Here is a 14,619-nt window from a genome sequence, read left to right as displayed (position 1 = left end):
TAAAAAACGTAGACTCCACTTCATTGATAGTAGCTTATGTTGAACTTTATTATTGTTCAAACAGACGCTGTATGAAGCAGTAGCCTTCATAAAGTATTGAATGAAAATGTCTCTGAAACATCTGTGTATTATTTGGCAAATATTGCATTTATTTCACTTCAGCTGTGGTAAAGTATGCAAACACCACGTGAGCGGTCACTGATGAGGGAACCAGAAAGTGTCCGACTTCACGTCTCCGTTTGCAGCTCCTCCCCGCCGGCACACGGCTACTCTCGCCGATCGGGTGCATCCAGCCGCAGGCGATGTCCAACACACCTACTGAGTGAGCACAGCTGGCCACTCCCCCTCACACACACACACACACACACACACACACACACAGAGCACAGCTCGCCACTCCCCCTCTCACACTGCACACTGAGTCAAGTCAAGTCACCTTTATTTATATAGCGCTTTTTACAATACAGATTGTACCAAAGCAGCTTCACATTGATAAGATGAAAATAATACAACTTGCATCATCGTCCACCCATAATAAGGCAGATCAATAATATTGTTGAATATTAAATGTCCCCAACTAAGCAAGCCAAAAGCCAAGGCAACAGTGGCAAGGAACCAAAACTCCATCAGTGACAGAATGGAGAAAAAAACCTTGGGAGAACCCAAGCTCAGTCTCAGTTCTCCTCTGGCCAACGAGCGAACAGTGTATGATTATGATCCAGGCAGCATTACAGGTCAGAGGTCAGATTGGTCATGTCCATGAGGCCTTTGCAGGGCTGATGAGGCTGGCACTTCAGGGATGCGTCATGGTTGGGTCCAGGTGCAGGTCCACCATCTGATCTGGATACGGCCGGGGTCCAGCTCACTTCAGGAAACGGAGAGACTTGACACTTCAGTACTGAGTTTGTCATCACGTCCAGGCGCTGGTCCTTCGTCAGATCTGGATACGGCCTGGATCCGGCGGACTGCGGTAAACCTTGGGATACACAGAGAGACTAATATTAATGTAGACGCCATTCTTCTTATGATGTAACGAGCAGGCACTTCCACACATAGACATCAAAGGGGGCTTGAGTACCTGCCCTTTTTATTCCTGGAGAGAAAGTGCCTGCTCGTTACATCATTTTTTTTTTCTTTTTTTTAAAATAATATATATTCCTGTTTGCGCACAGCTTCCCTGTCAAACAAATATATTTATTGAAGAATAGTATATCTAAATATCAGGTCAGGAGTTCTGAAGCGCTCCCTCTCCCTCTCCCTCTCCCCCGATTGTTAAACCCGATTGTTAGCTTCCGCTAAAGAAAATAGTGCGCTCCGTCTCTACGGTTAGAATCCTGTGAGTCCATAGCAACGCTCTGTTTTTCATGGCAACGGTCTGTTATACTCTTATACTCAGCACAGCGGTCTGTTATCAAGAAATAACACACCGCATTCTACATTTGAATTCAACCAAGCCATGTAATAAAATAAGTTAGTAATAAAATAAGTTAATAAAATAAGCATATGACCACCGGGTGATATGCTTTAGTTATTTTGTTTATCCTAATTACCTGCATTGCCCTGTCAATTAGATGCAAATGTGCGCATTTGAACTAGTTGACGCCTAATTTGCATACATAACGTCCCCAGTTAATGACTTACAACATCAAGAGTCTTTCCCCCTGAAATTTAGAAATCTAAATTGGTGAATTTAGAAGAAATCTACAGATGCAAACAGATGGAGGATACACTCTAAAAAATGTAGTAAATCTGAGTAACTGCATCTGGTACATTAATAAATAAAACTGAGTAGAAATAAGTTAACATTAAACATTAAAAATAACAATATTTATAAATTAACTTTTTATTTATGAGTAATTTAACTTTTTTTATTTCCTCTAAACCTTTATAAAATAGTATTCCATACAACCACAAATACATACATGACATTGGCTTTTATTGAATTTTTACTCAATTATTTTGGTAAGTTTAATTTTAAAGTGTTATGTATTCTGATAACACCAAAATAATTCAAACGATGTAGTAACTTGTGCAAAAATAAATTATTAGTAAAACATGCCCCTCTGCTTGATGCAGTTATTTAGGTTATTCTAAATATGAAGAGTTCAGATGAAAAAGCCTCTAAGTGCCATCTGAAATTTCCTTCTATAATGATAATTTTTATCAAGCTTGTATGTTTGTAAAGGAAGTCAGAGTTGCGTTAATATATATACTTTTTTGTTTAAAAAAAGAAGAAAAAAAAACGTAATTATGAGAAGTGCCCTTTAGGCTATTTCACTTGAGCCCCTGCCCCTCAAAATGTCTGTGCACGTCCCTGGTAACGAGTACATCAGGATTTATGGGAAGTGTTCCCGGTTCCGGCTGGCCTAATCTATGCAGCCTAATATTGGATTATAGAAGTCTATAATGTATTATGTGAATGCTAGGTCAAAGAGATGTGTTTTTAATCTGGCTTTGAACTGACAGAGTCTGTCTGCTTCCCAGACAATGGTAGGAAGACTGTTCCAGAGTTTTGGTGCTAAATAGGAGAAGGATCTACCGCCAGCAGTCGATTTTGATATTCTAGGTATTATCAACTGGCCGGAGTTTTGAGATCGCAATAGACGTGACGGACTATAATGCGTTAAGAGCTCGCTCAAGCACTGCGGAGCTAAACCATTTAGTGCTTTGTAAGTCATCAGCAATATTAAAATTTAAAATTTATGCGATGTTTAATAGGGAGCCAGTGCAGTTTTGACAGAACCGGGCTAATATGGTCATACTTCCTGGTTCTGGTAAGAACTCGAGCTGCTGCGTTTTGAACTAGCTGTAGTTTGTTTATTAAGCGTGCAGGGCAACCACCCAGTAGAGCATTACAATAATCTAGCCTTGAGGTCATGAACACATGAACTAACTGTTCCGCATTTGTCACTGAGAGCATATGGCGTAATTTAGATATATTTTTAAGATGGAAAAATGCGGTTTTACAGATACTAGACACGTGACTTTCAAATGAAAGATTGGTATCAAAGAGCAATAATTTATTTTTGTCCAATTAGAATCTCTGTTTTTTCAGAATTAAGAAGTAGGAAATTACGATTCATCCAATTTTTTATATCAGCTATGCATTCCATTAATTTTGTGAATTGGTGATATATATATATATATATATATATATATATATATATATATATATATATATGGCAGTTTGCTCTCTTAAGCGCAATACAAAACCAGTTATGGCACAACATAGACTACGCCACCCCGCAGGGGCGCAGATAGGATTTTTTAACTGGGGGGGACCAAGCTGTCAGCAAATGATTTAAACTCAATTCGTTATTCTGCGTAATTTGGACTTTAACTAGTGCTGAAGTAGTAACTTTGCGTAATTTGGGCTAATGATTTGCACTAAAAAGCCACTGGGGGATTCTTATTTGAAATCATGGATAAACAACAATGAACAAAGGTAAACAAAGGCCTACCTGGGGCCTGTACCATGAAGCCGGTTTAGGTGGCTAGCCAGCTATGTTTCAGTTTAGTTTCCGCCAACCCTGGGTTTTAGGTACTATGAAAGTAGCTCGGCTTTAATCGGTGTTCGTTGCCATGGTATCTTACGCTGCACGGCTAACCTGCTCCGGGGCAGGTTATGTTCTGGATTCGAGATCTCAGACTGAAGTTTGACCAATCAGCTGAGAGCAAAGAAACATATAGGTGACGTAACTTATTCACCTTTTCTTCCAAATCCGGTGACATCTCAGCGCAAATTGTTAGACGAGTACTTCGTAAAGAAATAATTTTTAGCATGACAAAATCCCCTTGCCTTTCCTGATAATTATTTGTATGAAAGATACAGATTTTCCGCGGAAGCAATGTCTTATCTTTACGAACTTCTTGAGCCGCACATAAAGAATTTAACACGTCGAATTCATGCACTTACTGTACCGCAAATATTGCGTTGCGTTTTTTTTTTTTTTGCAAGTGGTACATTCTTGCACGGTGGGTGACACACAGAAGCTAGGGGAAAACATATGTTTGTCGAACCATTCGCAAGGTGGTCCTCGCTCTGCAGGAGTACATTAATAGTTTCATTAATAGTGTTTCCCGGACATTTATCGACCATGTCCATAAAAGAGGACTTTTATAAAATTGCCGGTAAGATATATTGATAGGGTGACATCACATGAACACTTTTTTTTTTTTTTTTAAAGAAGCAAATTTCACAAATGTAGGCTACTATACAATACATGTTAAGAATTATTTTAAATATTTTTTATTATTATTCTGTTAATCTTATGATAGGATTCCCTAGAGTCATTGCAACATGCAGTCTATTGCTCCAATCTCCACTGCTCTAGGGGAACATGAGGCAGATTATGTTAATAGGAAGTCCTATCACAGCCTTAATGTTCAAGTAGAGATGATGTGAATATGTGAGATGATTATTTTCTGAGAGATGAATCTTTAAATTAATAGTAGCCTAACATTAACAGATATAACAATGATCTACTAAACATTTCATCTGCAGACGACTTGTGGTCATGAATGTATGATCACAAGTTTGGATGCCAAATGGCCTGGCTCCAGTGCTTGACTCATGAATTTTCCGTGAGTCTTTGTTGTGTCAGCGCTTTGAGGAAAGCAAGTTAAATTTGGTACAGTACAAAACACTGTTAATTTGAACTGAGATAGAAAAACCTACACAATAACCCCCTATCATGACCCTCAGACAGACAGGGCCACAGCACCGCTTCAATGTGGCCGTCAGTAAAACCAGAGTGAAGATAGAGATGACCTTTGGCATCCTAAAGGCACATTTCAACTGTGTTCGGCGCTTCAGAGTCACCAGAGCGGCCCACCCAGCTGGTGCAGATGTAGAGGCAATCACCATACAATATTACACTTAATAAAAGCACATTGAAACTGCAGATAGGTCTCAAACTGTTTTATTGGTTTTGTGGGATGGGAGGGAGAAAGAGCAAGAGAAAGTTGCATTAATAAATATTCATACTAAAGTGTTACTTGGTTAAATAAATTCACATACTGAGATCAGTTTTATCCAGCTGTTTGATCTCCAATTTTTTTTTTTTTTTTTGAGCCTTCTCAGCTCACAGTCCAGCTCCTTTAGTGAACAGTCTAGTTCAAGTCTCCTTTAGTGAACAGTCTAGTTCAAGACTCCTTTAGTGTGCAGTCTAGTTCAAGACTCATTTTGTACAGGGCCCTGACTGAGTCTGTTTCCACCTAAAACATAATTCCACCACAAACATGATCATTACAAGTTTTCTGGAGGCTCAAAAAAAGTTCCTTGACTTCCTACAAACACAGGACTGACTGTAATTTATGTCAAGGGTTTTAAATCCTTACACATTTCTTCTGAAGCCCATTGAGGTAGAGGCCTCAGTTTCTGGGGCAGGTTCTGAAAAATCCTACAATAAAAGAGATGTGTAAGTGCCAGTCCCTTTTTATGCCACACATTCAAATGTTTGCCATAATAAAAAGCCCAGTGCATTCACATCAGAAACTGTCTGAGAACACACAGACAGAGTGTCTTCATTTCCTCCACCCTAATAAATAAAAATAGGCCAATGTAAAGCATAACTGTTGTAAAGCAGGTTATGTTTGGTGTTCTGTTTGCTGCATACTGACCTGTGTGTGTGTGTGTGTGTGTGTGTGTGTGTGTGTGTGTGTGTGTGTGTGTGTGTGTGTGTGTGTGTGTGTGTGTGTGTGTGTGTGTGTGTGTATGTGTGCTGGCTTCAACAGGGACACTGTATTTCCCTCTACTGCAGAACATACAGTCAGCCATATTTAAAACTTAAAAAAGTAGTAATGTATTGCACACGTACCCAGTGTTACTTGCTTAGAGGAGCCAGCACCAGGGTCAGATTGTACAGCACCTGTAATCCCATCCATAATCGGCCGTCCCTTATTGCCTACTCAGAGACAACTCCTCCGCCAGTGTATTCTGGTTTTCTGAATTTAACTCTTTATTTCTGTTTGCTGCAAACAAGTGTTTATGATAAAATGTTCACAAAAGTAATAAAAGGTTGCGGTAAATACTCACCACTTTGAATTATATTTTTATATTTTGTCTTTATCTGCTGCCAAGAACATTTGGAGTTGGGGTTGCATCTAAAAATCAATGAATATTAATCTTTCTTAGTACATCCATGCACATTTTTATATATTATAAAAATAGGATATAGGCTACATTACACGTATAGGCTACACATACATAATTTTACATAAATATATAACGTATTTGTTTAACTTACACATTAACATGAATCAGCAATCTTTCTCCAACAGTCTTCTCTTGCTTTGGCAGCAGAGAACGTATTGTTTCGAGCTTGAAATACATATTTAAATTCATCGTAATTCTGAATGATTATCTCTCGTTCCTCCGCGGAAAAGTATATCGCTCTCGCTCTACCCGCAATTGGTTGTTCAGTGCCGACGTCACTCTTTTATGTGCACGCGCGCGTGGAGTAATCATAGCTTGAGGATCAAAGCCTGAGTTGACAGAGAAAGTTGATGAGCTGCATCATGGTACCAATAAAGCCTGATTGCATCGGTTTGGTTTTGTCAACTCAAAACTAATCCTGTAACCCCGAGTTTGTTCAGCTACCTTCATGGTACAGGCCCCTGATCACCACTAGCAATGCATGATCAGACTGTTATTTGACCAGTATGTCAATCACCCACCAAAACTTCATGTCTTCAGCAAAGTATGTTTTATTTAAACATTTGCTTATCTCAGCATACAAAGTATATCATTATGAACAAAAAAGCAATTGGAACCTATGTGCAAATAAGAATAATACTAATTGTTTGGTTTTTGAAAAAACAAGGTGATTGTTTTTTGTCTCTTCATTGCCTTTATGTGGCATTTATACAGTCAATTTTATTCAGTTCAGAAAATCACCAGCTCAGCTCAGAAATAGGGGCTGTTTAATTACACCTAGCCACTTCATGCGTTTTCTGTGACCGGATAGCTATCCGATCGTGAAAAGACCAGGTGTAAATGCCCTCCGAAACGCATTCGAGACGGATTTGAATCCGATCGCTCAAACCACTTCAGGAGGAGATCTGAGACGTATTCCAGACGAAACTGGACAAGTGTAAATGCATCTGGTTGTTGAAACCACATATGTAAATTGTGCTCCTCCCAAAAATGCTAAAAAAAATAAAGGTGTGAGAGCGTGTTATAGGCTATATGACATGTTATAGACAGATATGACGACGCTACTGGAACACGCACCACCGCAGATGAGAAGCTGAGCATCTATTCATTAAGCCAACGTGCAAACTATCGCAAATCAAAGTGAAAGTAAGTCACAGACGCTTAACACACAATCATCATTATAAGTAAAGAAACGAAATGATCTTACCAGGGCTGTTACCGCTCTCTCTTATTGCGGTCTTTGATTTTGAAATTTTAGCTGATGATCAATAAAATGCAGCTCATATCTGTTGATTTTGGTGATGTGCACTCCGTTAAATCTGCATATAGCGCGGGAACTGAAGATCGGATTTAAATCCGTTTTGCAAAAACACATTTATGTATAGTGTATACACAATGTATAGCGAAAACACTGATTAATCCCGTTTTACCGATTTTTGTCGCCTTTCGTAGGGATAGTGAGGGCGGGGGACGGATCGGGTCACTATGAATCTGGGGGGGTCATGTCCCCCCCGTCCCTAGTGCCATCTGCGCGCCTGCCACCCCGGAAATGGCCGGGGACCCGCTTGTACATCAAGTGCAAAGCACACAGATAAGCGGTGACTGGGTCAGATAACAGACAACAAGGAAACGTTTCAAATCGTTTATTAAATACAAATATGAAAAATACCAAAAGGCATAATACAAACACACTAGAATAAATATGTCAACCATAGCACTTATCCATTTCAGAATTGGGGATTCAGTTCGCCTGCCCGGTAAACACTGCAACTATTAGTGCTCTCACCACACAGCACCCAATCACCCTCTGTGAACACTGCAAGCGAGAAGCACACCACCACCACACCAGGGAACGTGGGCGTTGAACTGGCACCCCAAGTCTGGATAAAAGGGAAGAGAGGACAAATTGAGACATAAGCAACCATACACATACACACACGCACTTTCCACGTAATAGTCTTTTGGTTGAACCCTTATCATATGTGGACAGATGGAATCAGTTGTTTACACAAAAAAAATAAAAGCAACCACTCACTGGCCAACGCTCATTAAAGGCAGGGTAGGTAGGAATAAAAAAATAAAAAAAAACATTCCAAATTAGTTTAAACTGTCTTTATATACCAATACATAATTAAAATGTAAGTACTCTGAAAAAGAGAGTATAAAAATCGAGTGTCTGTAGACCTCTCACGACTGTTGTAAACACAGCTAATTATTTCCATTCACTCCACCCCCTCCCTTCTGGGCTCCTTCCAAAGCCACGCCCCCAAAACACATGAACGCGCGACGCCAAACGCTCAGGCTCAGCTGGAAGACGCATTTATTACCTGAGAGGAGTGGAGAGGAAGGAGCGCTGTAAGAGTCATCTGTAAGTATCTCATGTATTCTGTGTTTATGTGATTCACTGCACAAGGATCGTAGGTGGTGGGCGTGTCCACCGGCGTTTGGGCGGAAGTGATAGTGGCTTATATGTTTTGCTTCACTTTCACCTGGGATAATCAATGGGAGTTTGACACAGAGAGGGAGTGAGCCTGAGAGCGAAGACTTTTCTGTTGACCGCACTTTCACATGCACGCAGCACTTTATTACTTGGTAACTGCAGTACCAGTTGTATTTTTACATGTTGAAGTAGCCTACAATAAACGTTTTGAAAGGATCATCGATTGGAACTGAGTTTGTGCGCGTCGCAGTGTTTACAGTCTCTCAGGCGTTAGTCTCTCGCGGCTGCAAGATTTCCTTTTTTTTTTTTATTGCCTAGTCTACAGCCGCTACAAGCGCAGTGCATGCAGTGACATCATGTCAGAATCACATGTAATAAAATACCTAACTTTATCACTATGAATATAAACAAATAAGATGGCTTTTAGTACTCACTATCAAGCTAGCACGTTTTTCCATTTTACACTGTGATGAAGGTGAATTTCGTGTAAGATTCCTAACATATACGGTGTTTTGCATGTAAGATTTTCCATGATGAAAACATTGTTGACTCTGATGAGGACTAACGTTACACTCCGGAGACAAGTACCGCATCGTCGGATCGAGGACAGGTCCGGGGTCTAGGGCGAAGCAGAGGAGGTCGTTTTGAATTTTGAATGCTCTTTCTCTGCCATATTTTACTCTTCATAGGTTCCGAGTCTCTCTTGCACTCCTCAAGTCAAACGGGTGCGCGCACATGGGCAGATCTTGCAACAGTGGTGGTAGCCATGGTTGCGAGAGAGAGTGACAGTCACCCAAACCAATCAATTGTTTCGTCCCGAATGGAAATAATGAGCTGTGTTTATTGCAAATTAAAAGGTCTACGGTCACTTGATTTTTATACTCTCTTTTTCAGAGCACTTACATTTTAATTATGTATTGGTATATAACACAGTTTAAACAAACAAAACAAACAAAATTCCTACCTACCCTACCTTTAATAGCTTTCCAACACTGCGTCGCCTGATGATTACAGTATTTTAAAAGTATACCCTTCTCAGGTCGGATTTAGAAATACATGCAAGACATTCAAAAACAGACAATAACAATTTTACAAACGTAAATACTTTAAATGACAATGTTTCTGCTAAAAGAGCAAGTAGAAATGACAACCCAGTTATTCGCCACTGTACTCCAGCCCAAAGATCAGCACTGTATTTGCTAGGTTTGGAGAGTGTCACTACGGCCGACAATGCGCTATTGTTCCGGCCGTCTCAAAACGGATGAGAGATAAGAGAAAGTATTAGTCAGATGATCACAACAAATACGCTGTTCCAGAAATAGTCACTGAGAAATGGTCGAGGAGTTTCTGGCAAGGGGAAACACAATCCAATCGGTCGTCACTAAGCCCAGCTACTCCCGCCAAGCCTGCTGTAACACCACCCCTGTATTACTAAAAAAATATATAACACACGATAATTGTAATTTACACATTTATGATCTCATGAACTTAACATTGACATGAGTATGACTTACCGGTAAATAGTGAATCACACCGCTCAGTGCACTCACTAGGGTGCGAATTATAGGATCAATCGCTAAAAAAAAAAAACAATATATCGCATCGTTTAGAATTTGCGAATTTATGGTCTTGTGAACCTGATATTGAAATGAGTATCACTTACCGGTAAATGGTGAATCACACCGCTCAGTGCACTCTATAGGGTGCAAATTACAGGCTTGCCATAACGGATACGTTATCAATGAGTTTACAGTCCTCCTCAGTCGCACTGTGAATTGAATGAGTCTTAAATTATCTTTTCTAACGCACGTTCAGAATTAAGCAGCTACCAACATTTCTTACCTCCCGAACGTAAACACTGCGTGCCAGGATGACGCCACTTCCAGAACGAGAATGACGCGCTCGCTTAGGCGCCATTCCCGTCCCCTTTTTATATCTGCCGCGCATACCCGGTCCGCCCCTAATCATTATCATGATGGAGCGCATCACCACATACATATATATATATATATATATATATATATATATATATATATATATATATATATATATACATATACATATACATATACATATATATATATATATATATATCAATCATGGGTTTGCACATAAGAGATTTTTTACACAGGAAAAAAGAACCTACAAGGTTGAATATCTTAATATATATTTTCTTAAATAATTCATTATAATACATTTAAAAAATGCATTTTTTGTTATTTATAGGCCTGAGGGATGAAATGAGAGTTAAATTCAACAAGAAAAAGAGGAAAACATAAAGCAGTAAGCCACTTTTACTTGTGGATGAAAATGTTTGGATATAAAATAAAGAAATTAACAACATATTCAAGAGATGACAATTTTGGGATTTCAAAATAAAAATAAATAATATCGTTAGGATAAAACGGTGGGTCACATTAGTACTTAGTACTTAGGACCATGTGATATTTCAGTTTTTCTTTTTTAATAAATGTGCAAAAATGTCAACAATTCTGTGTTTTTCTGTCAATATGGGGTGCTGTGTGTACAATAATGAGGAAAAAAAATGAACTTAAATGATTTTAGCAAATGGCTGCAATATAACAAAGAATGAAAAAATTTAAGGGGGTCTGAATACTTTCCGTACCCACTGTAGATGAATTAAACGTGTCGTTCAAATCTTTTAAGTTGTTGCGCGTGTGATAACGCGCCATAGGTCACATGATAACGTCAACATGGCAGATGTCCGGTTCGCATTCATACTCAACGAGATCTGGCTATCTGGCGCTCGTTAAGTAAGTACTTATTGAAATTAAGTACCTACTCATTGAGTATGTGGTTTCGAACGCAGCCACACACTGAGTGAGCACAGCTGGCCCCTCCCCCTCTCACACACACACTGAGTGAGCACAGCTGGCCCCTCCCCCTCTCACACACACACTGAGTGAGCACAGCTGGCCACTCCCCCTCTGACACACACACTGAGGCTGCGTTCGAAACCGCATACTCAATGAGTAGGTACTTAATTTCAATAAGTACTTACTTAACGAGCGCTAAAAGAGTAGGTACTTTATAGCCAGATCTCGTTGAGTATGAATGCGAACCGGACATCTGCCATGTTGACGTTATCATGTGACCTACGACGCGTTATTACACACGCAACAACTTAAAAGATTTGAACGACACGTTTAATTCATCTATCTGTAAATATCTTGATATTGATAAAACTTGCTCATTTTGTGGTCTTTTTGAAGAAACTGCTGCCCATTTATTTTGTGAATACATTTAGGGTTTATTTAAGTTCTTATATTTAACCCTACTAATGTGACCCACCATTTTATCCTTAATGATATTATTTATTTTTATCACGAAATCCCTTGAATATGTTGTTAATTTCTTTATTTTATATACAAACATTTTCATCCACAAGCAAAAGTGGCTAACTGCTTTATGTTTTCCTCTTTTTCTTGTTGAATTTAACTCGTTTCATCCCTCAGGCCTAGGCCTATAAATAACAAAAAAATAATTTTTAAATGTATTATAATGAATTATTTAAGAAAATATATATTAAGATATTCAACCTTGTAGGTTCTTTTTTCCTGTGTAAAAATCTCATATTATGGGTTTCCTCAGAGTTTATAATGTCTGCACAAAGGGTAGCTGCGCGAACATTCGCCCTTGGAGAAAACTGTTGATTTTATACTCGAAAATTTGGTGCCATCAAAAGGGCAGGTGGAGTGATGGAGGGTCTCGTAAGAGCAGGTAAAGTGATGGAGGGTCTCGTAAGGACAGGTGGAGTGATGGACGGACTCGTAAGGACAGGTGGAGTGATGGACGGACTCGTAAGGGCAGGTGGAGTGATGGAGGGACTCGTAAGAGCAGGTGGAGTGATGGATGGACTCGTAAGGGCAGGTGGAGTGATGGAGGGACTCGTAAGGGCAGGTGGAGTGATGGAGGGTCTCGTAAGAGCAGGTAAAGTGATGGAGGGTCTCGTAAGGGCAGGTGGAGTGATGGAGGATCTCGTAAGGGCAGGTGGAGTGATGGAGGGTCTCGTAAGGGCAGGTGGAGTGATGGAGGATCTCGTAAGGGCAGGTGGAGTGATGGAGGATCTCGTAAGGGCAGGTGGAGTGATGGAGGGTCTCGTAAGGGCAGGTGGAGTGATGGAGGATCTCGTAAGGGCAGGTGGAGTGATGGAGGGTCTCATAAGGGCAGGTGGAGTAATGGAGGGTCTCGTAAGGGCAGGTGGAGTGATGGATGGTCTCGTAAGGACAGGTGGAGTGATGGAGGGTCTCGTAAGAGCAGGTAAAGTGATGGAGGGTCTCATAAGGGCAGGTAAAGTGATGGAGGGTCTCATAAGGGCAGGTGGAGTAATGGAGGGTCTCGTAAGGGCAGGTGGAGTGATGGAGGGTCTCGTAAGGGCAGGTGGAGTGATGGAGGGTCTCGTAAGGACAGGTGGAGTGATGGAGGGTCTCGTAAGAGCAGGTAAAGTGATGGAGGGTCTCATAAGGGCAGGTGGAGTAATGGAGGGTCTCATAAGGACAGGTGGAGTGATGGAGGGTCTCGTAAGGGCAGGTGGAGTGATGAGGTTCTCGTAAGGGCAGGTGTAGTGAAGGGCAGGTGGAGTGATGGAGGGACTCGTAAGAGCAGGTGGAGTGATGAGGTTCTCGTAAGGGCAGGTGTAGTGAAGGGCAGGTGGAGTGATGGAGGGTCTCGTAAGGGCAGGTGGAGTGATAGAGGGTCTTGTAAGGGCAGGTGTAGTGAAGGGCAGGTGGAGTGATGGAGGGTCTCGTAAGGGCAGGTGGAGTGATAGAGGGTCTTGTAAGGGCAGGTGGAGTGAAGGGCAGGTGGAGTGATGGAGGGACTCGTAAGGGCAGGTGGAGTGATGGAGGGTCTCGTAAGAGCAGGTGGAGTGATGGAGGGTCTCGTAAGGGCATGTGGAGTGATGGAGGGTCTCGTAAGGGCAGGTGGAGTGATGGAGGGTCTCGTAAGAGCAGGTGGAGTGATGGAGGGTCTCGTAAGAGCAGGTGGAGTGATGGAGGGTCTCGTAAGGGCAGGTGTAGTGAAGGGCAGGTGGAGTGATGGAGGGTCTCGTAAGGGCAGGTGGAGTGAAGGGCAGGTGGAGTGATGGAGGGACTCGTAAGGGCAGGTGGAGTGATGGAGGGTCTCATAAGGGCAGGTGTAGTGAAGGGCAGGTGGAGTGATGGAGGGTCTCGTAAGGGCAGGTGGAGTGATAGAGGGTCTTGTAAGGGCAGGTGGAGTGAAGGGCAGGTGGAGTGATGGAGGGACTCGTAAGGGCAGGTGGAGTGATGGAGGGTCTTGTAAGAGCAGGTGGAGTGATGGAGGGTCTCGTAAGGGCATGTGGAGTGATGGAGGGTCTCGTAAGGGCAGGTGGAGTGATGGAGGGTCTCGTAAGAGCAGGTGGAGTGATGGAGGGTCTCGTAAGGGCAGGTGGAGTGATGGAGGGTCTCGTAAGGGCAGGTGGAGTGATGGAGGGTCTCGTAAGAGCAGGTGGAGTGATGGAGGGTCTCGTAAGAGCAGGTGGAGTGATGGAGGGACTCGTAAGGGCAGGTGGAGTGATGGAGGGTCTCGTAAGGGCAGGTGGAGTGATAGAGGGTCTTGTAAGGGCAGGTGGAGTGAAGGGCAGGTGGAGTGATGGAGGGTCTCGTAAGGGCAGGTGAAGTGATGGAGGGTCTCGTAAGGGCAGGTGGAGTGATGGAGGGTCTCGTAAGAGCAGGTGGAGTGATGGAGGGTCTCGTAAGAGCAGGTGGAGTGATGGAGGGACTCGTAAGGGCAGGTGGAGTGATGGAGGGACTCGTAAGAGCAGGTGGAGTGATGTAGGGTCTCGTAAGGGCAGGTGGAGTGATGGAGGGTCTTGTAAGGGCAGGTGGAGTGAAGGGCAGGTGGAGTGATGGAGGGTCTCGTAAGGGCAGGTGAAGTGATGGAGGGTCTCGTAAGGGCAGGTGGAGTGATGGAGGGTCTCGTAAGGGCAGGTGGAGTGATGGAGGGTCTCGTAAGGGCAGGTGGAGTGATGGAGGGACTCATA

The 14,619-nt window shown here is 42.0% G+C and overlaps 1 protein-coding gene and 1 long non-coding RNA gene across 6 annotated transcripts in view; one reads left to right on the top strand and one right to left on the bottom strand.

The window, feature by feature from the left end:
• The window catches only part of LOC311084150 (neoverrucotoxin subunit beta-like), a 53,382-nt gene that overhangs the window by 20,593 nt on the left and 18,170 nt on the right, over positions 1-14,619 (top strand). For 2 of the 5 annotated variants that reach the window (XM_084116056.1, XM_084116055.1), the window contains one exon: positions 163-322. The exons of 2 other annotated variants lie outside the window; for them this stretch is intronic. In XM_084116056.1, coding sequence (XP_083972182.1) covers positions 175-322 — 148 coding nt within the window. In that variant the 5' untranslated portion in view covers positions 163-174. Of the gene's footprint in view, positions 1-162; positions 323-774; positions 971-14,619 lie in introns of all 5 variants that reach the window. One more of the 5 variants, XM_084116057.1, reaches the window with a different exon arrangement.
• On the bottom strand, positions 3,283-10,594 carry LOC311084238. The gene is made up of 3 exons (XR_014606463.1): positions 10,440-10,594; positions 6,249-10,365; positions 3,283-6,105 (listed from the first exon to the last, which is right to left on the bottom strand). It is a non-coding gene; the product is annotated as an uncharacterized lncRNA (long non-coding RNA).

Source organism: Abramis brama, assembly GCF_963993115.1.
Source record: "Abramis brama genome assembly, chromosome: 1".
Taxonomy (NCBI): Eukaryota; Metazoa; Chordata; class Actinopteri; order Cypriniformes; family Leuciscidae; genus Abramis; species Abramis brama.
Note: the sequence above shows the minus strand (reverse complement) of the source record. Positions and strands in the feature narration are given on the sequence as shown.